Raw genomic sequence first — 27981 nt, 5'->3', positions numbered from 1 at the left:
ATGTCTGTCCCCTGGCCATTTACCCCCAGCCGGACCAAGGGAACGGTGGCCTGGCTGGCGGAGGCCCTCCTCTGGGTCGGCGGGAGCGTGGCTGTGTCCCCGCAGTGGCAGCTTGGCCCACTAGGTAAGGGAGCAGCCCTGTCTGGTCATCTGGGGCGGGGACCGGCCTGCTCCTCCCTGGCCACAGCCCCGCCCAGCCCCAGGGTCACTGGGCTCGGGTGGGGGGGGGGCTACTCCTGGGGTTGTGAAAGGCCTGGGGGCTCCCACCCCACCTCCATGCAAACCTGTAGCCTCCTGACCCCTCGAGTCTCCCTCTGGGGATCACGGGGCTCCAGCAGCAGCCCCGGGGTGCCTCTCTGACGCCCCCGCTCAGGGCCTGGAGGCTGAACCCCAGGCGGGCAGTGAGGAAGGAAGGGGTGGGGGAGTCAGGGGTAAGGAGGGGCCGGGGCCACGGTCCTGGTGGATGTGTGGCTGGACACTCTCTGAGGGGGTGCCTGTTACTTTGGGGGGCAGTGGCACCTTCAGCCCAGGTGTGGTGAGGCCAGCATGCTGGTGCCAGACGTGTCGGCCCTTAGAGGCCGGCAGAGTGCCCGTCACTGCGGTGAGACTCTGGAGGGTAGAGTGTCTGTCTTAGCGGGGCCGGCCCACGGAGGGCTCCATTCAGGTCCGCCCGCCCCTCCGGCTCTCTGTTCCAGCCGGCGGATGGGGCCTGGTCCAGGTACCACCTTCCAGAACCTGGTTCTAGGCCTCTGGGGCCCGTCCCTGTCCCCATCCCCGGTCTCCCCCCTCCCCCCTGCTACCTGCGTCCTGGCAGCCACACCGCGTCTTTTCCTCCCGATGTCTCCCCTGGAGCCCAGCCTCCCTGTGCATGGCTCCCTGCTGTGCCCCCCGCCCAGTGCCTGCAGTTCAAGGTCAGAGGTTGGCTTCCTCTGAGAGGTCCTCACTGCCTGTTCCCTCGGGCTGACACCGCCCACGGGCCTGCACACCACCACCTGAGGGTTCCTCATCGGGGGGAGCTCGTGGGTTAATTACTTGGCGCTTCACCAGATGGTACGTCCTGGGTCCCGGGCTTTCTGCAGGCACTTGTGAAGGGCCTGAGGGGGCCAGGACACACCTGTCCCTGGGACTTCTGGAGCCTGCTGCCTCTCCAGCCTGACCGGCCACGGCCTCTCCTGGTACCTGGGAGACATGCAAGCTGCAGACAGGAGGCTGAATGGATGGAGGAGGAGGAAGAGAAGGGAGGAGAGGGGAGGGGGAGGAGAGGGGAGGGGGAGGAGAGGGGAGGGGGAGGAGAGGGGAGGGGGAGGAGAGGGGAGGGGGAGGGGAGGGGAGGGGGAGGGCAGGAAGAGGAGAGGGGAGGGGAGGGGAGGAGGAGGAGGGGGGAGGAGGGTGGAGGAGGGGGGAGGAGGGGGGAGGAGGGGGAGGAGGAGGAGGAGGAGGAGGGGGAGGGGGAGGAGGAGGAGGGGGAGGGGGAGGAGGAGGAGGGGGAGGGGGAGGAGAGGGGAGGGGAAGGGAGGGGAAGGGAGGAGGAGAGGGGAGGGGAAGGGAGGAGGAGAGGGGAGGGGAAGGGAAGGGAGGGGAGGGAAGGGGATGGGAGGGGATGGGAGGGGAGGGAAGGGGATGGGAGGGGAAGGAAGGGGAGGGGAGGGGAGGGGAGAGGCAGCGGGGCCCCCTGGGGGAAGGTGTGGGCTCTGTGCCTTCCCAGACCTGTGTGGGGCCTTGGCCTCATGGAGGCTCCTCTGAGGCCTCCGGGTGGATGTGTGTGGTGCCACCCTTGTGGCGTGTGTGAGGAGGGCGGCTTTCCTGAAGATGCCACGGGAAGGGGATGCAGGCTCTCAGGAGTGCCTGCGGCCAGGCCAGTGAGCCAGGCTGGGCATCGTGGGGGGCTGCCTGCATGCCGCCCACCTGGGCCCACACTGTGCCTGACCCGGGACCTCGTTGCATAGCAGCTCCTGAGAGCGGGCTCGGCCACCCCATCCCTGTGTCCTCTCGTGTGTCGTAGCCTTTGGGGCAGGTCATGGTGGTGGAAGGGGGTGGGTGGGAGGCCGCTGAAGCAGGGCAGAGCTGGGGGGTGGGCAGGGTCCTGTCTGGGACCTCGCCTGGCCCTTGGGCCCCAGGACCATTGGGGAGGCCAACAGGAGCCCGGCTGGGCAGAATCGGTCCGATTCTCTGTGGGGACTCTGGCCTCTGATCAGGGTCCTAGATTGGATCTGTGACGTGGGCCGGCGCCTGGGGCCGCAGGCAGGCCTGGGGGTCTGAGTTCGGTGCCCTGGTGGGTGGGTGGTCTCTGCACCCCCTTGAGCACGTGGGGGGTGGGGCTGACGCTGCGGTGAGCACAGAGGGGCTGCTGCAGCGCTCACCGGCACCCCCGTCTGTGTCTGTCTGTCTGTGTCGGTCCGTCTGTGTGCCGGGTCGGCGGGCCTCCAGTGGAGCGATGTATGAGCGCCATGCAGGCGGGGACACAGATGGTGAAGCTCCGTGGCAGCTCCAAGGGCCTGGTCCGCTTCTACTTCCTGGATGAGCATCGCTCCTGCATCCGCTGGCGGCCCTCACGCAAGAACGAGAAGGCCAAGAGTGAGTGGGGTGGCCCCGGGTGGGGGAGCGGTGGGCAGGGCAGAGCCCCCAGGCCAGCACCCAGGGGGGCAGAGGACCCTCCCAGAGCAGCCACTGGGCAGCTGAAGGGGCAGCAAGACCCTGAGCCCTGGAAGTCCCCAGGCCTGGCCCATAGGCTCAGCTGGCCTTGGAGATCCTCGGTGACATCTGGACGCAGTGGGGTGAGGGCCCTGGCCCTGCGGCCCCAGGCGCCGGCCCACGTCACAGAACCCCACCTAGCAGAGCCCTCCGGGACTCAGTGGAGACTGAGTGGCCCCAGCGCCCAGCCCTGCACCGGATGCTGAGATGGGCTGAGAGGCAAAAGTCCTTCAGTCTAGCCGGGGAGATAAGACCGCTCATGAGCAGAGAGAGAGACCCTGCCGGGCACCCTGAGGGTACGACCCCGGTGCCGAATGCTGGCCCGGGCAGCCTGGGGTGTGAGCAGCTGACAGGCGTGTGGAGGCTGCAGAGCTGTCCGGATGGGTGGTGGCGGGCAATGAGCTGTGAGGATTTGGGCAGGGACCAGGCTGGGGGTCCTGGGGGTCAGGAAGAGACGGTGAGTCCTTACAGGCGACAGAAGGGACTTTGCGGCCCCCCCTCTGGCTTTGGCGACTGGAGAGACGCAGGTGCGCCGAGGCAGGGCCTCAGCCCCTGGTTGCCAAGGGCACTGCTGCCACCGTGGAGCCCAGGAGAGAGCCATGCTGTGGAGCCCCCGGGGAGGGCGTCTTGGAGGAGGGGGCTGGGACTGCCCTGTGGGCCCCGGGGAGGTGGAGCCACCACTGGCTGCTCAGGCAGGGCCCCTGTGCTCCATGCGGAGCGCCTGCTCTGTGCCAGGCGCTGTTCCCAGCACTGGGCATCCTTTGGGAACTGAGCCGCCATGAAGCTGGTCTTTTGAGTGCGAGGTGGGTGACACCACCTAACAGTAGGATAACTTCACACCATGCTGAGTGACGAGAAGAACACAGGATGGCAAATAGAGGGGAGCAGGTGGGTGGGGGTCGTGGAGGCCCCTCTGGGGAAGGGGTGATAGGGCAGAGACCAGCAGGCTAGGACGGGGGGAGACCAGCTGACTCTGGCCGTGGAGGGGTCCCCAGGAGGGAGGAACAGTGTGGGGGGCAGCTGTCTCCTGACTGTCAGCGCCCCCTTATCTGGGGGCCCAGCACCCCCACCCCCGCCACGAACATGCGTGCGCACAGGGAGCTGGAGAAGCAGGCAGTGGGGGCAGAAGACAGAAGGACTCACACACCCTTCACTGCGCGAGTGGGGAAGACCCATCGTTATTGCACGGGACACGATAACGTCCAGGGTGGTGCCGAGCCTGCCGCCGGGAGCAGGAGCCGGGCAGGGGGTGCAGTGCTGGGGTCCCTGGCTGTGCCGAGCCCAGGGTGCCTGCTCCCAGCGGGGATGCTGCCCACCTGTGCCCCAACTACCTGAGAAGGGGCCCTGCCTCAGGCACAGGAACAGACCCTACAAACGCCCTTCTCAGCTCATCTCCTTGTGACTCAGCCTCTGAACGGAGGCTCCACGGAGCTGCAGGCGCTGCAGCCAGTGATGAAATTCCTGATGGCGCCTGAGCTGGTGCGCGCCAAGCGGGACCCCGCTGCCCCCCGGCCCCCACCTGCTGGTGCCAGACTTTATTACCGAGGCGGCCCCAGGCTCAGACGGGGCGGGGAACCCCAAAGGGCCCCAGCTGTTGCTGAGAGCACCTTGGGGCCTGCGGGTGGAGGACGCCTGGCCCCAGGGAGGGCCATGACCGTGCCCCCCACCCCCTGCAGTCTCCATCGACTCCATCCAGGAGGTGAGTGAGGGGCGGCAGTCAGAGGTCTTCCAGCGCTGCCCCGACAGCAGCTTCGACCCCAACTGCTGCTTCAGCATCTACTACGGCAGCCACCGAGAGTCGCTGGACCTGGTCTCGCCCAGCGGCGACGAGGCGCGCACCTGGGTCACCGGCCTGCGCTACCTCATGGCCGGCATCCGCGACGAGGACAGCCTGGCCCGCCGCCAGCGCACCCGGGACCAATATCCTCGCGGACGGTGGGGGGCCCCGGGGACCACCCCTCACTGTCCAACGTGTGGGGCGGGTGAGCCCCGGCTGGCTCACGTATTTCGGGAAGGGGAACTTGGGCGGGATCCTCCACGCCTTCCTGCCCGGGGACGGGACGGGAGGGGAGGGGAGGCGCGGCCGGCCTTGCTGCACCTCCGTTGGCCCCTAACTTGGCCCCAAAGTGGCTGAAGCAGACGTTTGATGAGGCCGACAAGAACGGCGACGGCAGCCTGAGCATGGGGGAGGTCCTGCAGCTGCTGCACAAGCTGAACGTGAACCTGCCACGGCAGAGGGTGAAGCAGATGTTCAAGGTGAGGCCGGCGGGGCCGCCGGGGGTCTCGGGCGCCAGGCGAGGGCTCCTGGGGGCAGGCGTGTGTCCGGGAGCAGGCCGGCCCTGTCCAAGCTGCAGGAGGTCCCGGGCGGTGCCATCCAAGCTGCAGCAAATGGCAGGGAAGCAGCCGTCCTGCACCTGTGCGGGGCGGTCAGTCAGATGCCCCAAGCTGCCCCCTGTTCGCGGCTGTGCCGGCACCACTGCAGCAGCTCCCGGGGCCTCCCCAGGCCGGCGGACCGGGCGTGTGGGCAGGCACCGGGTCAGCGAGGGAAACCACCCACAGGACCTGCACCCCATGTCCCACACTGCCCCGCGATTCCCCAGACTTACTGGGGTGCACGGGCCCTGCCTTTTGGGCAGCAGCTCTGGTTACCCACCGCCCAGCCTGTGGCCCCCAGCCACCCTGGTGTTAGCAGTTATGAAAATGCATCCTCAGCTGAGTGGCCGCCTTTATTGTCTGTAATTAGTTTCTCTCTTTGCGGAACCCCTGCTGGGCCGGGGAGGAAGGCCGTGTCAGCAGGTCCTGGATCCGGGTGGGGATGGGCGAGCAAACTCCACCCTCACTCAGGCCTCACTGTCTTGCTGCCACCTGGAAAGAGGGTTCTGCGAGCTTGCACCAGGCCCTGCGCCCCAACACACACACACACACACACACACACACACACACACACAGAGCCAACCGCTTCACGAGGCTCGGCCCCCCGCTGCTCCCTTCTGGGCTCTCATGATGGGCGGGAGGTTGTGCTCGGCTGGAGCGAGGGGAGCGGGCCGGCTCAGAGCACGTGGGTCCGTGCGTGAATGGCGGGGGCAGGGTGGTGTGCGCAGGATGCCCTGACTGCTGGGTGAGGACTGGGGGGCTCACAGGGCCCCTCCTGAAGGCCCCAGCGGGGACAGAGCCTGCCTGGGCAGTGGGGAGCCGGCAGATAGCTCAGGCCCGCAGAGCAGCCCCACCGTTCCCTGCCTGCCCTGCTGCCAGGGGCAGCTCGGGGGTCAGCAGTCCCTTCCAGAGCGGTGAGGCTGTGTCAGGGGCTCAGATTGGCCTCGGAGGCAGGACGAGAGACGAGTGCCCCCCACGGAATGGGTGCGAGTGGGCACAGGCTTCTGGGGCCTGAAGGTCCACCACCAAGACCTGGCTTGAAAATGCCCCCCGCTGGGAGCTCCGGAGAGCCCATGCCCCCTGCCCCTCCTGTAAGGAGGCTGGGCCTCTCCCGCACCCCCTGGGCACAAAAGGGGCTCCCCACAAAGCCCTCTGACCAGCCCCAGGACTAGTGGTGTCCGGGCGCTGTCCAGACCACTTCAAGGAGGACCTGCCAGTGGGGCCCTGGAGAAAGGCCAGCAGGGGGCTGTAGGCCAGGAGCTGCTGACCCCAGACCCTGGGCAGCTCAGCCCCAAGTGGGCGTTGTCCACGGTGGCCCCTGAGCACCTGGGCCTCCCTGCCCATCTGCACGGGGCCCTCTGTGGCCGCTCGGGAGCCCAGGGAAGGAGGGCTGACCTCCAGCCGGGCAGAGCGGCTCTGATGATTAGTAACAATTTTATGGTCAAGAAATCTCAATATTGTTTCCACTGCCTGGAACTGCCCTAATCAAAGGAGAGATCTGTATGGTGGGTCAAGAGTGGCTTGCCTGTAATTTCATTAAGCCTAAAATAACTGTGGAACATAGGCGAGGCCGCACCCTGGGCGGCTCTGAGGCCTGGCCCAGCAGCACAGCTCTGGCCGGCGTGTGCTTTCAGCCGCTACGGTTTCCCTTTGTGGAGAGGAGAGCAGCTGCATGACCACATAGAGGGGCGTTTATGGGGCCGAGGGCTCAGAGCCACCTTTCGGGCCCCTGAGGGCCTCGTCATCACAAAGCATTTTCAGCCACCACCTCGGCATGCTGCCCAGCCCGGAGCCCGCGGAGAGGCCAGATCACCCTGCAGGTGGACACTCAGCAGATGGGCATCTCTGCCCAGCTGCAGCCACGGTCCCTGGGAGGGCTACCAGCCCGACTCTGTCCCAAAGGGGCCCTTTGACCTGCAGTGAGTGCCCTGCCCGGGTCTGTCCCACCAGCTCTAGACACAGGGCCGCCCCCAAACCTGGCACAGACACAGGGGTCCTCATCGGCATCTGCTGGCCCTGTGCAGGTGGCCCTGGGCTGGGCCCCTCATGCCAAGCTAGCCCTGTCCTGGCCTTGGTGTGAGCACCCGGCATGGGCACCCGGGTCCTGGAGGGAGATGCTCGGGCTGTGCTGGGCGCCCACCTAGGGGCCAAGCCACAGGGCCGGGGCAGGCAGGGCAGCCTTCCCAGGAGCCCGACTCTCTCTGGGGCCGGGGACATGGGGGTGGCTGCAGCCTGCACCTGGCTCGCTGGTGATCCTTCTGGTTCAGAGGGGACCTCATTCCCATCTCCAGCCACCCCAGATTGTGTGGCCATAGGAGAAAAGACAATGCAGACGCCCCGAGAGGCTGGCTGCACTGCTATCCATGGTGCTGAACCTGGGGTCTCTTTTTGCCGGGCAGTCGCACCCACCCCCGCCCCCCGCCCCCCACCCCCCACCCTACTCACCGGGCTAAGGACCCGACCTCGGCACTCAGAGTCTTGAGCACCTTCCACATGGCCCTTCCTGCCCAGCTCCAGGGACCCCCATGACCCTGTAGCACCTCAGGCTTCCTAGGGGCAGCCTGGCCTCCATCACTGGGTGCCCTTGTCCTCTGGGTCTGTCCCTGGCCTTGGCTCTTGGTGTCCCCAGGGTCTGACACCTCAGCAGGTGCTCCCAGAGTGAGTGGATTCATGAAGGAGTCTGTGGTCTCATTAGCAGCCTGGTGGGTTTGCCTGGGGGGTTCCTGTGGGTAGTGTGTGAGCTGCTTTCTGAGCAAAATGAGGACAGTGGCTGAGACCAGCGTCCTCTCATCTCTGCTGTGGTAGCTAGAGTCTGGGATTCCTACATGCCCGGGGGCCCTGCGCTTTTCTAATCAATGGATGGCCAACCCTAATTACAGATCACAGCCCAGCGTGGGCACTAACTCCTGGGTGGGGTGTTGTTGGCTGCAGGGTGGGGTATTTCTCCAGGGTGGGGTGACTTTGCTGGGCTCAGACGCAGGTTGACCTTGGAAGGCTCGGAAAGGGGAAGGTGGGGTGAGATCTGTGTTAACGGGTCACTCGGTGGCTTCTTGTGGGAGAGGCGAGGGGGAGCCCAGTGAGGACGCCGCTGCCGGGCTTGGGGAGCACTCATGCGCCCGTGACGTGGGCAGTGATGCTGGAAGGGGGAGGGGTGATTCGACTCAGGGCTGACTGAGGAACGGGGAGCTTGGAGGCACCCTCGCGGTTGAGGCCCAGGGTGGGATGCGAGGGGACCCAGAGGCCTTGCGTTACAGGAAGCGGACACAGATGACCACCAGGGGACACTGGGCTTTGAGGAGTTCTGTGCCTTCTACAAGATGATGTCCACCCGCCGGGACCTCTACCTGCTCATGCTGACCTACAGCAACCACAAGGACCACCTGGACGCCGCTGACCTGCAGCGCTTCCTGGAGGCGGAGCAGAAGGTGGGGCCCCCGCAGGCGCCGGGCCCCTGGTCGCTGTGGCCTCACCTCGGCCTCCCGGGGCATTTGAGCCCGTCCACAGCGTGGCTGAGAGCTTGGGGAAGTGCGGGCACCAGTCTGGCATTTGAGGCCCACTTACTGGACCTGCCTCGGTTCCCCGCACGGGCCAGCCACCAAGCCGGTGGGGAAGGAGAGTGGCTCAGCCCTGACCGTGGCCCCCCCAGAACTTCCAGAGGGGAGCCCGTGCTTGACCACGGCCCCGACATTAGCGTCGAGCGTCTCCTGGCCTAGGTCCCTTGGCCCAGCCTTCAGGCCTGGTCCAGCCACGTGGGTCTGGCCGGCTCCCACCCCCAGGGCTCTGGGCCCATTGCCAACTCACTCCAGCATTCGTCCAGCAGAGGTGCAGATGCCTCTGGGTGCCAGCAGGGTGTGCCTGCCCACCGTCCTCGACCCCAGGCTGCCCCACCCCTCCTGAGAGGCTGAGTGCTCCCCAGGCACTGCCTAGCTGAAGCTCAGGGGTCTGGACCCCTCATCCCGGGCCCGAGTTGGGGAGGGGAAGGCCACCCCCTGAGGGGACAGTGCTCCCACAGGGGGGCTTGGACCGCAGACAGCCTGGGTGCGGCTACTGTGGGCAGCACCGGAGTGAGGCTGAGGGGCCACTCTTCCAACAGCTGCGATGCTCGGGGGTGGAGGGAGGGAATGTGGCCTGGGCTGGGATGGGCAGAACTGACCCGTTGCTCCCTGACCTTTGCCCTAAGCTCTCCAGAACTCTTCCTACCGTCTGGGGCCAAAACTGTCCACCAGCTGGGTGGTTTGAGCCCTGGGCCCCTGACTCTGGGCCTCCTCGTCCAGCAACAGCTGGGCCAGGCAGGGCGTGTGTGTCAGCGGCCCCGGGCCACAGACACCTGGTGTCAGACGCCTGCGACAGTGGTGGCTCTGGCACTAATTGCCCTTAAGAAGTTACTGTGTCCAGACTCAACTTGCTGTCACTCAGAATGGCTATAGAAACTGTTGAACAAAATCCAGCTCCGAGCTCTGACCCCATTTGCCCCTCCCCCTCCACTACACACCCACCCCCCACATTCCTGGGGATGTGCAGGTAGCCCCGCTGGTGGGCCCGCCTCTGGGAGCGGGGGGCTCCTGGGGGCTGTACCGTGGGGCCCTGGGAAATCACTCAGCCTCTGACACACGGGTCCACCTATGGGCAAGGCCACCTTGGGCTCGGCTGCCATGCGCAGCTTTCTTGCGAGGGACTTGGGGAGGTGACAGGAGGGGCCAGGGGAGCCCCCTGGGCTCCTCCAAGGTGGGACGTGGTCCTGGCTCTCCCGCACCTTCTCACACCAGGCCTCGTTCCCCGCCAGCCCACCCTGGTCCACAGCTCTCGAGACCCCTAACACGGCAGCGGTGGTGGGTGGCCCGGCCGATGATGCCAAAGACCCCTCCTCTGCCAAGGATCCTCAGTCAGCGCCAGCTCTTCCCAACCCAGGGGACCCTCTGTAGTCTGCTGGTCACTGAGTCCCAAGTCTCATGCCACTGGGGGTGGCCAGGGAGCCCCCCAGTCGGGGGAGCACGCCGCAGGGACCAGGGCCTCAGCCTCGCGTGGTCAGTGCCCGTGCGCGGAGGCGGTCCGAGGTGGGCCCTGAGATGGGCTAGCCTGGCCTCAAGACCCTGCTCTGGCCTAGATGACGGGCGTGACCCTCGAGAGCTGCCGTGACATCATCGAGCAGTTTGAGCCCTGCCCGGAGAACAAGAGTAAGGGGACAATGGGCATTGACGGTGAGTGGGCGCTGCGCCGGCCCAGCTGAGCTGCCAGGTCAGCGGGGCGCGGAGGGGTCCACGTGGCTTGGGGGCAGGGGCCCCCGAGATGAGCCCGTGGCGGGGCTGGCACACGGGGCTGAGCCCCTTGCCCCCACCGTGCTCCCCCAGCAGGCTTCACCAACTACACTCGGAGCCCCGCCGGCGACATCTTCAACCCGGAGCACCGCCGTGTACACCAGGACATGACGTGGCCGCTGAGCCACTACTTCATCACCTCGTCTCACAACACCTACCTCGTGGGCGACCAGCTCACGTCCCAGTCGAGGGCGGACACGTACGCCTGGGTCCTGCAGGCCGGCTGCCGCTGCGTGGAGGGTGAGTGCCGGGGCTTTGGGACCCTGCGCGCCCCTCGGCCCCAGGGGCCGGGCCTTGGCCGTGGGCTGACGTCTCCTGTGGGAGGGCGGGGTGGCCCCGAGGAGCCCTCTGGAGTCTCCGGGCACGGTCTCTGCCCTCTGCCTGGCAGGGGCTGGGATAGGTCTCTCCTGGTGTTAACTGCGGAACAAGAGAACCGCCTCCGGTTGGCCTCCACGGACTGTGGGTCTCTGGGCATTGGTGGTCCGGCCCCCGGAACCCACTGAGGCCTGTCTGCCTCCAGTGGACTGCTGGGATGGGCCTGACGGGGAGCCCATTGTGCACCATGGCTACACTCTGACCTCCAAGATCCTCTTCAAAGACGTCGTTGAAACCATCAACAAATACGCCTTTGTCAAGAACGAGTGAGTGGCTGGGACTGGGGGGGCTGGCCCAGGGGGTGGGGGGGAGGGGCTCAAGGGCCTCTTCCTGCCCCTCCTGCACATCCTTTCTGCGGCGCAGTGCAACATTTTGGCGGCTGGTTTCTTGTTGAGGATGAGGGGCGGGGGAGGGGTGGAGGAGAGGGAAGGCGGTGGATGCAGGAGTAACAGCTGGGCCAGGCAGGGCGTGTGTGTGTCAGCGGCCCCGGGCCACAGACACCTGGTGTCAGACGCCTGCGACAGTGGTGGCTCTGGCACTAATTGCCTTTAAGAAGTTACTCTGTGTCCAGACTCAAGTTGCTGTCACTCAGAATGGCTATAGACATTGCTGAACAAAATCCAGTTTAGTTTCTGGAAATAGAAGACTGCCTCCCCACACTGTTACCCTCGAGTCTCAGCTCAGTGAGGCTCACAGGTGAGGGAGGAGCTAATTGAGTGAAGGAGGGGAGGGGAAGCAAGACTGATTTAAGAACTAGAAACAGAGGTGCCCCTCCGGGAAGACCTGGCACAGGCTCTGTCTTGGAAGGGAGTGGGAGTGAGGGGCCACTGTAGGGCCTTCTGGCCTCTGGAATTGCAGGTGAGGGGGCGTCTCAGGGCAGGGGGGCTGGGACACACAGGTGTCCTGTAGCTGCCAAGGAGCCAGGGGCCCGCTGGGGTCTCAGGACGGGGCTTGCACCTCCCGTGCCAGCATAATCTTTGTGGGCACAAGGTTCTCCCCCAGGCCTGGGTCCCCTGACTGGGAAATGGGGAGGGGAGCACCTTTGCCCCAGGCCGTGCCTCTCCACATCGCAGGACTCGCCCATCTCTTGCTCTAGTTTATGACTTCTAGGTCTGGGTCGTTTACATTTTCTAAAAGGATTATGTTGCCTTTTGGCAAAAATCCAAGTAAATGTGCACATGACTAAAAAAATAAATCAAACAACTGAAGAACTTATCGTGAAAATCCCCACGCTGCACTCCCCATTCTGCACCACGCAGGTAATAATGATGTTCCCCCCAGACGGTGTGTACCAGGCTATGTCTCCTTCCTTATTGGGCCAACATTGGGCCCCAGGGCCATGCACAGGACAGTGGCTCCAGTATCTCGGTGAACGGGAGTATCTTTCTTACAGTCTGTCCGTTGCTCCACATTGCACCTCAGTGAAGTCCACATCATTTTTTTTTTTGGCCGCGCTGCGTGGCTTGTGGGATATTAGTTCCCCCACCAGAGGGGAACTCACCCTAACCCCGTGCTTCCTGCAGTGCAAGCACAGAGCCCTAACCCTGGACCATCAGGGAGGTCCCCCACATCGTTTTCAAACCATGACTTGCTTGAACGTTTCCTCTTGTTTTTCCTGGAGTTTCTAATTGCCTTTGTTATTTTCTTATTGGGAGAAGAAGTGCATGCCTTCTTTACCCATCCCTAAGGTCTCCCAGCTCCTTTCCCCCACACTCATTTGCTTTTGAAAGCCATTGGTGGGCCCCCTCCCAGAGTGGCTGGCAGCCCCATCTATCCTGGGCTCCTGTGAAGATTCCTCCTCATTCAGTGGTGCAGGTGACCTGCAGTCCTGCATAGGTGGGACCTAGCCTTCCCCTGGCCGCATTCTGCTCCTTCCCTCTTGGGGCCACAGGTATCCAGTGATCCTGTCCATCGAGAACCACTGCAGTGTCGTCCAGCAGAAGAAGATGGCCCAGTATCTGACTGACATCCTTGGGGACAAGCTGGACTTGTCATCAGTACGCAGCGAGGATGCCACCATGCTACCCTCTCCACAGATGCTCAAGGGCAAGATCCTGGTGAAGGTGAGCCCCTGCCTACCCCTCCTGGGGCCAGCATCCTGCTGAGCCTCTGACCTCCGACCTCTAACCTGCAGTCAGGTCAAGGGCAAGGCCCTGCTCCAGACAGGCTGGGGCTCCGCACCATCTGTGATAGATTTGAGGGGTCAGGGCAAGCCCTGCCCCTGACCTGGCCTCCATCTCCCCATGGTGGTCCATCAATTTGGGGCCTTTGGCATGCACACCCGGGCATGTCCCTCCCACGCTGCTGCTGCAAGGATGGGTGGGCTGGCCCTGCCCCCGGCCTGAGAGCCACGAGCAAGCTTGGGAAAGGCTCCCACGCTTTGCTGCTGCTCCTGTGGGTGCCGGCCCCCCAGCACTTCCCACAGGGCCCCTGCCAAGGTCCACCTCCTCCCCCAGGGCAAGAAGCTCCCAGCCAACATCAGCGAGGATGCTGAGGAGGGCGAGGTGTCTGATGAGGACAGTGCGGACGAGATTGATGATGACTGCAAGCTTCTCAACGGGGATGTGAGTGGGGTGGGGGGCTCTGGGGGCCGGGGGAGCTGCAGCCCTGAAGAGCCAGCTCAAGGCCTTGTTGTAGAAGGGAGGTGGCAGGGACAGAGGGGCATGGGGCAGATTCTGAGGGTGATTTGCAAAGCTGCCAGGCTGCTGGGCATGCACTCAGCCTGGGCCAGTGGGGGACCCCCCTGCCCACCCCTCCACACAGGACACGAACCCCGAGTTCCCAGCTAGCGGCTGTCACCTCTTTACAGAGAGTCGCTGGGACCAGGGGCAATGCTGGGAGGCTGAGGAGTCCACAAGGGCTTTGAGCAGCAAAGGGGCAGGTGGGGGAGGGGGGACTGTCTAATTAGCGTCTTCCCTCTTCTGGGTACCGCCAAGGTATTATTTCTCCCTGAGGGGCCATCGGATGGGAAAATAATTGTGCAGCTCGCTAATTGTTTTAGAAAGCCCTGAGGCACTGGATTCCTCTCGCTCTGGGTGGGCTTGCACATTTCCCTGCCTGGCCAGGGGTGATAGTAAACCCTCGGTCTGTGGTGGCCACCTTGCACCCACTCCAGCCTGGGCATGGGGGTGCCCAGATGCCCAAGGCCCAGGCCCTGCCTGGAGGGTCCAAGTTGGTCAGGGCCACACTGGGGGCTGTCCGCACCCCATCCATCTCCTTGAGGCGCACGGTGGCTGGTGGTGGGTTCCCAGATCCTGAGCTGCTGAGCGGCTCTCAGAGCCCAGAGTGGCCGCTGGGTGCCCGGTGAGCGGTCCAATGGGTCCCGCGGGCAGCATCGTGCACCTGAAGGAGACAGGAGTTAGAATCAGATGGGCCTGGGCTCAGGGCCTGCTCGGCACTGTCTGAGGCCCCGGGACAAATCACGTGCCTGGGTGCATAGCAGCGTGATGTAGGAGCGAGCCTGGGGCCAGCTCCAGGCGTGAGCTGGGGCTCACATGGGGTGAGCGTGAGGTGGTGCTGGCCCTGCCCGAGACTGGACGCCGTCCCCGCTGCTGCCCGCGAGCTGGGGACCGGGGCCAATGGGCTGGCCGTCCTCCTCTTGCAGGCCTCCACCAATCTGAAACGTGTGGAAAACATTGCCAAGAGGAAACTGGATTCCCTAATGAAGGAGTCGAAGACTCGGGACTGTGAGGACCCCAGTGACTTCACCGCGTCCACGCTGCCCCCGCCTGGCAAACGCGGGCACAAGGCAGAGGCCAAAAGGGTGAGAGCCCTGAGGCAGGCGGGGTCGGCCTGCAGCTGGGAGAGGGGCCAGAGCGTGAGGTTTCTGCATAGCTGCACACACACACCTGCACACACTCACATACACCTGCACACACACACACCTGCACGCATACACACACACTGCCCCTGGTGTATGTCTCCACCCCGGGTCCTCCAGGAGCTCACACTTGGCCGTTCCCATTCTCATCATGAGGGACCCACAGCCGTCACCCTGTCACAGGCAGATGGCCAGGGAGTGGCTGCCCTGTTTGTGTGGCTGACAGCCTGTCCCCTGGAGGCCTGCGGAGAGCTCCTCTAGCCCACACCCTCCCTGCCTGTGGGTAGGAGCGGGCTGGCAGCCCCCGGGGCACCTGCAGCTCCTTGCAGAAGAGGACCTGGGCGTGGCCTGGGGGGTCTGGTGGTGACAGGGAGGGGCTCCAGGCGCTCAGAGCCGAGTGAGTCCTGGGCAGCTGTGCAGCCCCCTGCCCGGAGGCCCTCCAGCCGCATAGGGGAGGGCCGCTGAGCTCTGGGAGGTTCCTCTGTGGGAGAACGGTGTGGGGGCCGTCACGGCGGACGTGAAGCATATGGGGGCCGGGCCAGTGCGGCTGAGCAGCTGTGGTGCCGTCTGGAGGGGCCGGCAAACACTGGAGATGGTCACATCAGCTGAGTGGCCCAAAAGCCGGCACCCTGCGGGGGCTGTGATGGGCAGGGCAGCTGGCCTTGGGGCCAGGAGGGTGCCGGTTGGCCCCGCAGACCCCATTTTGCAAGCACGAGGCCCATCAGGCGCTGTGTCCTGGTGGGAGGGGCTGCCCACACCCCCTGAGGACGGCATGCGGGTGCTGCCTCCTCTGCTGAGCTCGGGATGCGCGCGGTGGGGGTGGGTGACAGCAGATTCTGGCTGCGGCCACAGCACTTCTCCAGGATCTGGGCCAGCAGGTGCCTCTCCGCGCTTGTGCCCAGATTCAAGGGTGCTCGTGTGCTGGGTGACCACGGGGTGTAAAGAGCCAAGAGGTGTGTCAACCCCGCCGGCTCCTGACGCACCGTGAACACGGCTTCCCGTGCCTCTGCCAGCTCGCGGGTTTTCTGAGCGCCTCCGTTGCTGCGCCTTGGGCTCTGGACCAGCGCCCCTCTGGGCAGCCAGCCAGCGAGTGGGAGACAGCACTCCCCAGGGGGCGGAGGAGGGGGTGGGGGATGACCCCGTGGCTGTCCCTACCCCTCTGCCCTCCTTGGCCGGGCCTGGGGGGCCTCGCATCTCCCGCTTGAGCTCCAGGCTCCCTGCTCGGTGACCGGAACCCAGACCTGAGGGGTTCTGCTCATTTTCTGGGTGAGGCCAGCGAGCCAGGCAGCGGCGTGGCCTAGGGAGGCGTGTGTGCGCAGGGGCGCCCACAGGGGGGTGCGTACAAGCTCGCGTGGGTGCACGCAGGGTGCGTGTGCAGATATGTGCAGATGTGTGTGCCCCTGGCTGAAGCCCCTCCTTGACAGGGAACCTCGGCTGCGAAGCTGGCTCCTGCCCTGGTGGGCACGTTCTGAGCAAAGTTGGGAGAGTTCGGGGGTGGGGGGGCATCTGTGGAAGGGGCTGGGGGGCGGCTGGTGACGACTGTGACGAGGGACCTCAGGGACACTGGCACAGACTCCCAGCCGCTCCAGAGGTGTGACTGAGCTTCAGGTTGGATGAGAGCTTTGTGCCTCGGCCCCAGAGGGGGACAGGCCGCGGCGCCGCCGGGACCGGGGGCCCCTCGGGTTGGGGCAGGGGCCGGGAGGGGAGCCGCCAACGTGCACGTTCTGTAAACAGCAGCGAAGAAGCTGGTCCTGCAGCCTCGGGATGTTCACCGCAGCCCCGAGTGCAAACGGTAATGGTAAATGTCCACAGCCCAGGGGATTGTGTAAGTAGGTAATAGCTTTGCCGCTGCAAGAAGCAGGCGGGGACTCCTGCGCTGCGGGATCCCCGTATGAGGATTACCTAAGCGGGCACGCCGAGGAATGTTCCAGACACACAAGCGGCATTTATTAGGCCGTCACCATCCATGGGAAAAAAATCAGAACTGGGCGCTTGATGAGTTTCGAATGGCACATCGTGGGGAGCTGACATGCACGCCCCGTTCTCAGGTCTCTGCTCCCGGCAGCCGCCTCTGTGCACCCCGGGGGGCTGGAGCAGTGGCCAGCCTGGGCCCGGCTCCCCGCTCCGTCCATGCCCCTCTCAGCTCCCTCTCTTCCAGGAAGCTGGCCCGGGGCCTCTGGGAGGAGCTGCCCAGCCCCACCCACGCCGGGTCTGAGGCTGGGCTCACCACACCCCCGCTGTCTGTCTCTCCTCCCAGGCCGAGGAGGACGCGGAGTCTGGGGAGGAGGCCGGAACCAGCAGGCAGAACAGCCGGCTCCTCGTGGGCAGCTTCTCCAGGCGCAAGGTCTGCCGGGCTCCCGGGTGGGCTCCCTGCCCCTATGTGCCCCAGCTGTCCCTGCGCCAGCCAGAGTTGGGGGGTCTCCTCCAGGACCGAGGCCCTCTGGGATTCCTAGAGCCCTGTTCGGGGCTGGATGGAGCAGGTGCCTCGATGGCCCTCCCCTGGTCCACACTGGTCGATGCCCAGAGTGCAGGTCACCCAGGGCCCGGGCCAAGCAGGGCACTGCAGAGGAGGGGGCAGGCCCGGCTGCAGGGTGGGCGCCAGGACCCCAGGGCTGCAGGCCCTTCCCTCGCAGCCTCCTGGCCTCTGCAGACGGCCCGGCTGAGCCTGGGGCTCCACCAGTCCTGACTCTGCCCTGGTTCTGCACAGAAAAAGAGCAGCAAGCTGAAGAAGGCAGCCAGCGTGGAGGAGGGGGACGAGGACCTGGACTCCCAAGGCAGCCAGAGCCGAGGGTCAGTGCCCTGCCTCCATGCCGGGCCCTTGAGGAGGCACCGCGGCAGGAAGGGCTGAGACCGTTGTCCCGGCAACAGCAGGCGTCAGATGCGCAGGCTCAGGGACCGCACGGTGGGGAGGGGCAGTGGGCGCCCAGGGCAGGGACCCCGGGGTGCAGGGCCAGACTGGCCAGCGCGGGTCGCTGTGCTCGTTTCTGTAGCACCTGTCGCGGTCGGCCACCCGCCCCTTCCCCCAGTGTCACCTCTCAGCACGTCCACCGCATGTCCCGACGCCTGGAACACAGGGGCATAGTGGACGCCTGATGGACGCTCCCCGGAGCCTGAACGGGGAGGGGTGCGACCCAGGTCCTGACCCCACCCCTCCTGCAGGGCCGCCCTGCAGAAGAAGACCATGAAGCTGTCCCGGGCCCTCTCAGACCTGGTCAAATACACCAAGTCCGTGGGCATCCACGACGTGGAGATGGAGGGTGAGGGGTCACTGGGTGAGGGGCTGCCGGGTGTGGGCCCCGGGGCGGGGATTGGGGCCCTGGGGGGGTTGCTGACCCGGTGCCCTGACGCCGCCCGTCTCGCCTGCAGTGGCGTCCAGCTGGCAGGTGTCTTCCTTCAGCGAGACCAAGGCCCAGCAAATCCTGCAGCAGAAGCCAGCCCAGTACCTGCGCTTCAACCAGCACCAGCTCTCTCGCATCTACCCCTCCCCCTACCGAGTGGACTCCAGCAACTACAACCCGCAGCCCTTCTGGAACACCGGCTGCCAGATGGGTGGGTGCCGGGGCCTGGGGCGGCCGGGCCGGTGAGGGGGTGCCGCTGGGTTCTCCGCGGCCGCTCTGCTCGCCCTTGGCTCTGGAGAACTTTCGCGGCATCCAGCCAACTTCACCGGGATGGCGCCGGGGCGGGGGCCGCCGGGGCGGGGGCCTTAGGACCCCAGGGCAAGGCGGGAAGGATACAGGTGCGTCCAGGCTCCTCAGGTGCACGGGGCCGCTGTGCCGGCTCTGCGGGAAGTCCTGCCGGGACGCACGGCCCTGGTCGTGCCCGACGTGAGCCCCAAGGCCCCTGCTCACGTAGTGGACGCGGGCTCACAGGCAGCGGCGGGGCGGGACGCACGGGCTGGGCGCTGAGCCGGCCACCTCACGTCCTTCCCCGCAGTCGCCCTGAACTACCAGTCGGAGGGGCGGATGCTCCAGCTGAACCGGGCCAAGTTCAGCGCCAACGGCAGCTGCGGCTACGTGCTCAAGCCCCAGTGCATGTGCCAGGGTGAGGCTGCGGCCCCGGGGCAGGGACCCGGGGGTAGGGGCTGCTGCACGGAGGTGCCAGGGGGCGGCCACGGCGAGGCCACCTGGCGGGTCAGGCTGGGGCACAGGGAAGCGCCGCCACCCTGCCGGGCATCTGCAGCCCCTCCCCACCCTGCCCCAGCACGAGGGTCCCCGGGCAAGGCGCCCTTGGGTGAGGTCTGCCTGGCACTTCCTCCCTTCTTGGTCACCTCAGTTTTCTCCCCGATGTGCTGAAAACGACTTGTGGGTTTTTTCCCATCGTAACCCTAACCCATCCTCCCACGTGCCTCTTGGCTTGTGCTGTGCAACGTTTATCTGCAGTGGCCTCTTCGAGTTATCGATGTGCGCAGCCCCAGGCCCCCCACCCTGGACCCTGTCCCCGGGCACCCGGCCCCCCACCCAGAGGCGGTGTGGCCTCGCACTGAGCCCCCGTGGTCCACCTGTGGAAGGAACGAGCTGGGCCCACATCATGGGGCGGTCACAGAGGCGACCGGCCTACGGCCCCCGGCACCCACCCCTGCCCTGGAAGGCTGCTCCCCCACTCCCGCACGCGGGGCTCCCATCCAGTGGATGGGGTGGAGGTGGGAGTGGATGCACTGGGGCTGCCCCGGGAGCCGGTGGCGGGCTTGCCCTGCCCGCTCAGCCTCACCCTGGCCCCCCTCAGGCGTCTTCAACCCCAACTCCGAGGACCCTTTGCCCGGTCAGCTCAAGAAGCAGCTGTCGCTTCGGATCATCAGCGGACAGCAGCTCCCCAAGCCGCGGGGCTCCGCGCTGGGCGACCGAGGGGAGGTAGGAGGGGGCCTGGGCCGGGGCTCCGCGCTGGGCGACCGAGGGGAGGTAGGAGGGGGCCTGGGCGCCGGGGAGGGCCGGGGCGTCGGCCCGGGCCCCGGCGCCACTCTGCACTGTGTGCCAGATCATCGACCCCTTCGTGGAGGTGGAGGTCATTGGGCTCCCTGTGGACTGCAGCAAGGGGCAGACGCGCGTGGTGGACGACAACGGTGAGGATGCGGGAGGGCCGGCGGCACCCAGAGGCCCCGTCACGGCTCCTGTGCTGGCGGCGCCAGGCTGACCGGGAAGGGGAGGGTGAGGGCCACCGCCTGTGACCCACATAACTGTCCAGGACGCCCCCTCGGCTGGACGCCCAGTGACAGCCGCCTGGCCTTCCGGTGTTGCTTCTCTCAACTGGTGGCCAGCCCAGGAGGAGGTGCTGGGAGAGGACGTGGGCCCATGTGGCCTCCAGGCTGGAGCTGTGGTGCGGACGGGCCTGTCTGAGAGGTGGGGGCGGGGCAAAGGCGACAGACACCTCCTCCTGGTGGCCTCCAGGATTCAACCCCATGTGGGAGGAGACCCTGGTGTTCACGGTGCACATGCCTGAGATAGCGCTGGTGCGCTTCCTCGTCTGGGACCATGACCCCATTGGACGTGACTTCATAGGCCAAAGGACGCTGGCCTTCAGCAGCATGATGCCAGGTGGGCAGGGGGCCAGTGGGGGTGGGGGAGGGCAGAGCCCTGGGCCAGTGCCCCCCGTAGCGCGTCCTCCGCAGGCCAGCAGAGGACGCCAGGACAGGGGTGGGGCTCAGCTTCCTCCTGCGAGTTGGCTCCTGCCACGGGTGGGCCTGGGGATACCGAGGGAGCTGAGGAGGAGGGTTCAAGGCCGCGGCACTTTGTGGTCAGGGTGGGGGAGGGGAGCGCCAGCTGCAGAGCCCCTTAGCCCCCAGCGGGTGATTGCTCTGCAGGCGAGAGCAATCCTGGCAGGCTTCCTGGAGGAGGCAGAGTCCCCAGGACCGGGCTCACGGGTTGTATTCAGGGCTTTGGGACCTTTAAGTAGAGTGTGGGGGACGTGGGTGGGTAGGAGCCGTGGTGAGCATGACCCCGGCTGTTTCAGGCTATCGACACGTGTACCTGGAGGGGATGGAAGAGGCCTCCATCTTTGTCCACGTGGCCGTCAGTGACATCAGTGGTAAGGTGAGTGCCACCTGCAAGGTCACTTGCTGTTGGGAAGGGGTGCCCCAGCCCCACCCCCCAATCCGTGTCCCTGGGGCCATGAGGCCTAGTCGTTACCTTGATGGGCCTGTGTCTCCATCCACGAAATGAGTCGCCGGGGCCCCCGGGAGTGCCGCTATGTCCCGGGGCCAGTGTGGCCACCAGCATATGGAAGCCATGGCCCTTCCTGGGCAGCCCCGGCCCCTCCCGTCTCTCCTGAGCCTCCCCTTCTACTGCTCGGGGTCCCCTGGTTCTCTGTCCCTCCTCGAAGGCGTCTACCTGGCTTTGCCCCGTCCCTCACCTGCTCCCAGTACATTTGCCCCAGGACAGGGTCTCACTCCGACTTCCCCAGTCTGCAGAGCCCAGGGGTCCCTGGTTCTAAGTTTGGGGCCTAGCAAGGCTGCACGCAGTGGTCTGTCAGGCACACACGGGGGTCCACGTGGCTTCTGGCACTAACCGCCTCTCTCCTGCCGTGTTCCTCGGCCCTGGGTGCTGCCGACGGAGGCCCCGCAGGCCTCCTAGCTCCGTTGTGCGTCCGTGGTCGCCCTGTCGGTCCTGTGTCTCCGTCTCCGCGCTCCACGCCTGCTGTTGGTGTCTCACGGCCTCACTCTGTCTCTTTGGTCTTGCAGTGGGCTTCTGTATGTCCAAAGTCTACTTTTAGAAGCACGGCCCTGTTAGGAGCTCGAAGGTACCCCAGCACGGGGGCGGCGTGGCCTGCCCGCCCCCCACCTGCATGCTCAGGCCACCCCGTTAGCATCTGTGAATTCCTGGTAGCATTTTGGAGACTGTCAGCTCATGTGACATGGGTCGGGACGTGGTTCCGGGTCCCCTGGGCCATCCTCAGGCACAGAGCAGCATTTACGAGGCAGGTCCAGGACTTCAGCCAGGCCTCCTGTGTGTCCGCCCCGAGGTCTGGCCCGTCTCCTGCCCTTGGCCTTTCCGACTCCTGCACCTCCCCCACCCCACACCCTGCCCTGCCCCTCCCTGTGTCCGGTCCTCTAGCTGCCGGCCCTCCCAGTACCCGTGCCCACTCCCTCTCCCCACCCTTCCCTCTGTGCTCCGCCTGCCTGTGTGCCCCTCTGATCTGTCTGTGCTTCGACGCCCAGTGCTGGGGGTGGGGGGGGGTGGGTGGGTGGGTGGGGGCAGGGGAGATCCCAGGGACCAGGAGCTCCGAGCTTGAATTCTGGACCTTCTTCTAAATGACTTTCTAGCCAACTTTGACCAAATTGCTCTGGATTTGGGATCTTGAATCAGACAGCTGATTCAAGTGCTGGCCACTAACGCCTCTGCCCAGATGTGCCCCTGTGTCGCCGGGACCGTGGCTGTCTCCAGGGTCTCTGCATGTGAGGACCCTGCCGGCCTCTCCGGTGTTGACCCAGGCACGTGCCAGCCGGTCCTGGGGACCCTGGCTGCCTCCCTCAGGCAGGGAGGCTGCGGGGAGAGGCCTTGTAGGGGCCTCCCGGGCCTGGCCGTCTGGGAAGGACTGCCTGGCAGGCGTCTGGAAAGGCTTCCTGGAAGAGGCAGCACCTCCGGGGGAGAGGGCCGGGCAGGAGCATGGGTGAGCCGAGCGCGGGGCTGCACCTGGCTGTGCTTGCTTCCTCGGCCGCGGTGCCTGCGGGCGGGTGAACGTGACCCGCGCTGCTCCATGTGGCTCACACCCCGTCTTGCTCTCCACACCAGGGCCACCCTGGGGGCCCCGTGCCAGCCTGCCCTGCCAGAGCTGGGGCCCCAGGGCCTGGAGGGGTGAAGCGTGCGGTGGGCACAGGGCTGGGGTCCAGGTCTCTGCTCGGGAGACCCTGGGGGGGCCTCCCCGCTCCGGCACTCCCTGGCCACCTGCCCTGAGAGCCACAGACCCTCCGCCAGCGCCCACTCCCTCCACCCTGGTGCAGGCAGGCGCTGTCCACGCTGTGCTGAGGCCACAGCCTCCGCCGCCCCTGGTAGAGCCTCCCTGGAGACCGTCCTCCTTACACACAGCCCTGAGTGGTGCCCCGAGCGAGCCGGCCCGTCGGGCCGCAGCAGGCTCTCCCGGGCCACGGCCTCCGGAGCACAGCTGGACGGGGCTGGGCAGTCTCCGGCCCCTGGTGCCCAGCTGTCGGCTATGCATCTCCTTCTCTTGCAGGTCAAGCAGGCTCTGGGCCTAAAAGGCCTGTTCCTCCGAGGCCCAAAGCCCGGCTCCCTGGACGGTCATGCTGCTGGGCGGCCCCCGCCCCGGCCCTCTGTTAGCCAGCGGCTCCTGCGGCGCACGGCCAGCGCCCCAACCAACAGTCAGAAGCCAGGCCGCAAGGCCTTGCCGGGGCTGGTCCTGGGCCCGCAGGACGTGGGCTCTGGGGGGGAGGCCAGCGACGCGGCACCCTCCAGCCCTGGCCCCGCTCCCGAGGCCCCGGCCCTGGAGGAGCCGGGCAGCCGCAGCCCTGGAGGTAAGGCACCGGTGGAGAGGAGCCCGGTGCAGGCGCGGCCCCCGCAGGCCCCCGAGGGCCCTGGGCCTGCCGGGATGGCCACCACCTGCATGAAGTGCGTGGTGGGCTCCTGCACCGGTGAGGACGCCGAGGGCCTGCGGAGGGGGCAGCTGCCCAGCCCGGGGCCCAAGGGCAGGCACGCGGCCATCAGCCAGCAGCCCTGCGCCTGGGTGGGCTCGCTGGGGGTGCCCCACACTGCCCCTGGGAGAAGCAGAGGGGCCCCCAAGGGCCCTGGGTCCTGGCAGCCGGGGCCGGGCGGCCGCGGCTTCGTGTCCTCGGACTCCAGCAGCCCGGGCAGCCCCGAGGGGGCCCCCCGCTGGCCTGAGGGCGCCCGCAGGCAGGCGGGGGCCCTGCAGAGGGAGATGAACGCCCTGTTCGTTCAAAAGCTGGAGGAGATTAGGAGTAAGTCCCCCGTGCTCTCCACCGGTAAGCCCAGACGGTCCTCTGCAGTGTCCCCGTGGTGGCTCCCACACTGCCCCCGCATGGCCTGGCTGGCGTCCCCGCTGCGCTTCCGTGTCCAGAACCGTGGCCTCCGTGTGTTCACTGTGCCTTTGTTTCCTTGCTCCACTGGCTGGTCCATGGGCCCCTCAGCCCCCAGAACCCCGTCTGACCATGATTTGCCCCGCAGGCCCCCAGTGCCCGCAAGGGGCTGGGAAAGCGATTGCAGCTCTGGTCACAGCTGTCCTCACCCCGGGCTGGGGACTGGGGAGTCCGAGCCGGCTCTGCTTGCCGAGGCCTGAAGCCCAAAGGGTGGCCTCTGGAGACCAGCCCCAGTGCCCGGGCCGAGCCTCCCTCCCTGGCCTGACCGCCAGGGCCTGGGGGCAGCTCCCAGGCCCTCCTCCTGCCTCCCCCTGGCCCCTGGCCGGCACCGCAGTCCTCTGGGGAGTCTGGCCTGGGTTCCTGGCTGGGGCTCAGAGTCTCGACGTAGAGGCCTCTGTTTGCAAAGTGTGAGGGGAGCAGATTGACCGTGGCCCTTGGCCTTGGGGACGCACACATGAGCAGCTCTGCTCTGGACCCCCCCACCCCGGCCCCAGGGCTGGTCGTGACAGAACTGCCTGTGGCCCCTGGTCACAGGGAGCAGTTCCAGCCTGGGGAGGGAGTGCTGGAAGCTGGGCCACCCTCCCGCTCCCCTCTGTACCCGCCCAGCCTTGCGTTCGTCTGTCCACGGCCAGCCCCGCCCCGGCGCTGACCACCCTCTTCTCCTTTCTGTCCCCACGCTGCCTGCCTAGTCAGGGACTGAGAGCGGCCGAGTGCCAGGTAATGGGGCCCGGCCGCCCGCGGGCCCTGAGCTGCCCCGGCCCCAGGAGGACCCTGCCTGTGCGCCCAGGCCCATCTCTTCCCCCAGCAGCAGCGGAGCCGGAGGGCAGGGTGGGGGCAGCTGTGAGCACGTGGCAGGGCCTGAGCGCGGGGGTCCTGTGGGCATGGAGCCCCGCGGGCGCCCCTGACACCTGCCTCTCCCTCTCCCCGCAGACGCCCACCCCTTCTCCTCCCTGTGCAGCCTGGAAACCATTGCCGAGGAGCCAGCCCGGGGTCCTGGCCCCCCACCGCCGGGGGCTGTCTCCCCTAGCCACGCCCCTGGAGGGCCCCAGTGCTCTGCAGGGCCCGGCAACAGCTCGGCGAGCCCCCCAAGGGCAGCTCTGGGAGCTTCCAGGCCCCTCCAGCTCGGGACCGGGAGCCAAGGGAACACTGAGCCAGCCCCCGAAAGCAGGCAGTGGGCGTGCCACGGCGGGGGCCCTGCTGGGGCCTGCAAGGGGGCCCCTGGTAGCCAGACGGACGGCAGGGGCCACCCCCGGGCTCTGGGCCATGTGCCCAGAAGGGCCAAGAGTGAGGGGCAGGTCCCCTTGGAGTCCCTGGGTGGACGGTGGCCCCTGGCCGGGCCCCGCCCCGTCGTGTCCTTGGATGCCACTGGCGGTGACCAGCTATGGCAGCCGCTGGAGCCAGACAGCCACTGTGGCAGCGTGTCCTCGTCCTCCAGCCTGTCGTCTGGTGACACGGTCATCGACCTCTCCCTGCAGGGCCTGGGCTTGGGACTTGAGAGCCTCCCAGGGGCCCCAGCGGGACGCCTGCCCCTGTGGCCCTGCTTGGCCTCGGCCACCCGCCTGGACCTGCCCGCTGTGACCAAGAGCAAATCCAACCCCAACCTGCAGGCTGCTGGCCAGCTGCCTGTGGGGCCCGACGAGCTGCAGCCCCGCCCCCTGGCCCCATGGCCACCCTGGGCCCGCCACCCCCTGGTGGGCCTTCCGGACTGCACTGTGGCTGCCAAGTCCAAGAGCCTCGGGGACCTGACAGCAGACGACTTTGCCCCCCGCGTGGAGAGCCTGGGCCGCGGCCTGGGCCTGGCCGGGGAGAGGCCGGCAGGGCGGGGGGCGCAGCCGGATGCCCTGACGGAGCAGCTGCGCAGGCTCACGGGGTTCCAGCAGGCTGGGGGCATCATGTCGCCCACCAGCGGGGGCCCGGCTGCGGAGGGGGCAGCGGGGGGCCCGGGCTTCCTGCGGCGCTCCTCCTCCCGCAGCCAGAGCCGTGTGCGTGCCATCGCCAGCCGGGCCCGCCGGGCCCAGGAGCGGCAGCAGCGGCTGCAGGGCCCGAGGGGCCCCCCAGAGGAGGAGCGGGGCACCCCTGAGGGCGCCTGCTGCGTGGGCCAAGAGGGCTGTGGGGATGTGCTGGCCCCCGCCAAGGGCGCCACCAACCAGCTGTCAGGTGCTGCCGCCACTGGCCTCCTGCTGAGACTCTGAGCAGCCCTCCCTGCAGCCCGGGGCTCTGCGGGGGCCAGCGTTTGCTCAGCATGTGGACCTGCCACCCCCGAGGCTGCCCGCCTGTCCGGGGTGGCTGTGCCCCTCGGCCCTGCCCCTCCTCCTGGGAGGAAGGAGCCTGCCCTGGTGCAGGGCAGCGTTTTCACGACCTTTTAAGATCCACGTACACATAGAGAGATATTTAAATTTTTAGAGACAAAGCTTCTACAATAAGAAAATGGTGCCATGTCCTTTTCCACTTTCCCCTGGTTTCAGCTGCAGGGCGTGTGCGGGCGCGCGTCTGCCGGGCCCTGCCACGCGAGGCGCCCAGAGTGACCTGGAGCGTGGCCATCCCCGCCCCGACTGCTGGCTTGTTCTGCACACGCTCTGCTCTGTACGGGACGTTGCAGACTCTTGTAAACTCCTGAACACAGCTCCAATAAACACGCTTGCGCTTGCTCCGAGGGGGCTGCCGGCCCGCTCCCTCTGTGGCCGCGTACCTGGTGTCGCTGGGCCGGAACCCAGAGGATGCCCCCCACCCTCTGCCCGCAGACGGCTTGGCTGGACTGCGCCCAGGGTCAGGGCCACAAGCCCCGAACACACCCCTGTTCTTTCCCTCCCTCTCTCCCAGCCCCACGTATCAGGGGCAGACATTGGCCCTGGCAGGGACCCCAGGCCAGAGGGTCCCCAGCTGTGGGGCTGCTGCTCGCGAAGTCTCTGTGCACACGGTTCCAGGACCGCCCCCTCCCTCAAGAAGCTGGGGGGCTGACTGCTCTCCCCACCCAGGCACCTGGCCTGCACAGAAGCCAGCTGAAGTGTCAGAGGCCACCCCAAGGGTGTACTCTCTCGGTACAACAGGCAGGGGCTGGAGGCAGCCCACCCACGGCTCGGCTCCGGGAGGCCTCGGGCCCCGCACCAGGATCAGCCCTACCGTCCGGGGTCGGAGGCCCTGGGGACGGTGGGCGCCGGGCAAGGCGTCTGAAAGGCTGGGTGTTGGTGGGCGCAGGCACTCTGTGGGGGGCTGTCTCTTGCTGTGTCCCTCATAGGCCCCAAGGACCCACGCCGGCCGCTTGCCCAAACTCAGCAAAGGCCTGGGGGATGGGCAGTTGCGCCGGTGCCACTTTCCTCCCAGGACCCATCAGGCCCCTCGTAACCGGGGAGGCCCTCCTCCTTCCTCTGGTTGGGGGAGCTCAGCCTGGAGGAGCTGTGGCCCAACCCCGGAAGGGAGGGGTCCCCAAGGCAGGGCGTCTGGGCTCCTAGAATCTTGGGGGCAGTGAAGGGGAGGCGGGGGGCAGGGAGGGACACAGCCTGGGGGAATCTGCCAGGGCTCACGAGATATGGGGGGGGTCAGCCCTTCTCCAGCCCCGGGTGGGCGCTGCGTCTTGTTCCGTTACCTCCCAGGGGCTGCCCTCAGCTGCTGGGAGGCCCAGAGCCTTTCTGTCCCAGCTGAGAAAGGGACAGGGCATCGCAAGAGGGGTACCTGAGGGCAGGGCAGGTGCTCAGAGCCCTGGTGCCCAACTCACTGCGGGGCCACCGCAGGCTCCCCCCGCCTGTCCAGCAACCCTCAGGGGAGGGCCAGGGCCTGACGGGAGGGAGGCCCAGCGAGGCGTCATGACACAGGCCAAGCTGGGCTCTGATTGGACCTCTGGAGTCTTCCTGGGTGTCTGGGCAGGACGTGCCCTGCACGGGGAGCCCCAGACCAGCTGGGACAACATTGCTCCACCACCAGGGACGGGAGGACAGAGGGTGGCCTGGGCAGAAGAGGGGCCAGGCCAGGCCTCACAGAGGCGACCACAGGGAGCTGAGCCGTGCGCGGGTGCAGGCCGGGGGGTAGTGAGGGGCTGTGTTGGGGTCAAGGTGGGTGAGCCTTCGAGGAAATGGGATCCCAGGGACCACCCACTGGACAGGCCTGGCCTGTGCCCTCTAGACGGCCGTGCCCCCTGCTCCCCCTGGCGGCTGCTCACAGGAAGGCCAGGCCCCTCTCTGCCGACAGAGCAAGTGCTTTGAGGTCCGTCCATCCAAGAGTGGGGGGCAGCACGTGGGTCACCCAGGGGGGCTGCCGTGGCGTAGGACGGGTTGAGCACCCTCTGAGGCTCAGTGCATGTCCCAGACTGCTGAGCTCAGCCTCCTGGAAGTGGGTGCAGGGCCCCGGTTTCCCTGGCCCAGCAGGGCAAGTGCGAG

The 27981-nt window shown here is 66.8% G+C and overlaps 1 protein-coding gene across 1 annotated transcript; it reads left to right on the top strand.

Moving 5' to 3' along the window:
* Nucleotides 1–25803, top strand: PLCH2 (phospholipase C eta 2). Its single transcript, XM_061187177.1, has 22 exons — nt 1–124; nt 2428–2574; nt 4368–4610; nt 4817–4947; nt 8319–8489; nt 10169–10262; nt 10416–10619; nt 10900–11020; nt 12646–12817; nt 13211–13318; nt 14359–14508; nt 16832–16918; nt 17282–17364; nt 17734–17831; nt 17941–18123; nt 18508–18615; nt 19297–19421; nt 19546–19630; nt 19956–20102; nt 20518–20597; nt 22735–23032; nt 24542–25803. The coding sequence occupies exons 1-22, from the start codon at nt 1–3 to the stop codon at nt 25801–25803; spliced, it is 4221 nt and encodes a 1406-aa protein (XP_061043160.1).
* Nucleotides 25804–27981: the final 2178 nt, after the last annotated feature.

This window comes from Eubalaena glacialis, chromosome 3 (assembly GCF_028564815.1).
Source record: "Eubalaena glacialis isolate mEubGla1 chromosome 3, mEubGla1.1.hap2.+ XY, whole genome shotgun sequence".
Lineage (NCBI taxonomy): Eukaryota > Metazoa > Chordata > Mammalia > Artiodactyla > Balaenidae > Eubalaena > Eubalaena glacialis.
Note: the sequence above shows the minus strand (reverse complement) of the source record. Positions and strands in the feature narration are given on the sequence as shown.

What these genes read in the sequence shown, in the direction of transcription:
- PLCH2 (XM_061187177.1), top strand. Translation starts at nt 1, where the DNA reads ATGTCTGTCCCCTGGCCATTTACCCCCAGCCGGACCAAGGGAACGGTG. An exon ending in TCAGTGACATCAGTGGTAAG is followed by an intron (nt 20,598 to 22,734) that starts GTGAGTGCCACC and finishes CTTCTCTTGCAG; the next exon opens with GTCAAGCAGGCTCTGGGCCT. An exon ending in GGGCAGCCGCAGCCCTGGAG is followed by an intron (nt 23,033 to 24,541) that starts GTAAGGCACCGG and finishes CTCTCCCCGCAG; the next exon opens with ACGCCCACCCCTTCTCCTCC.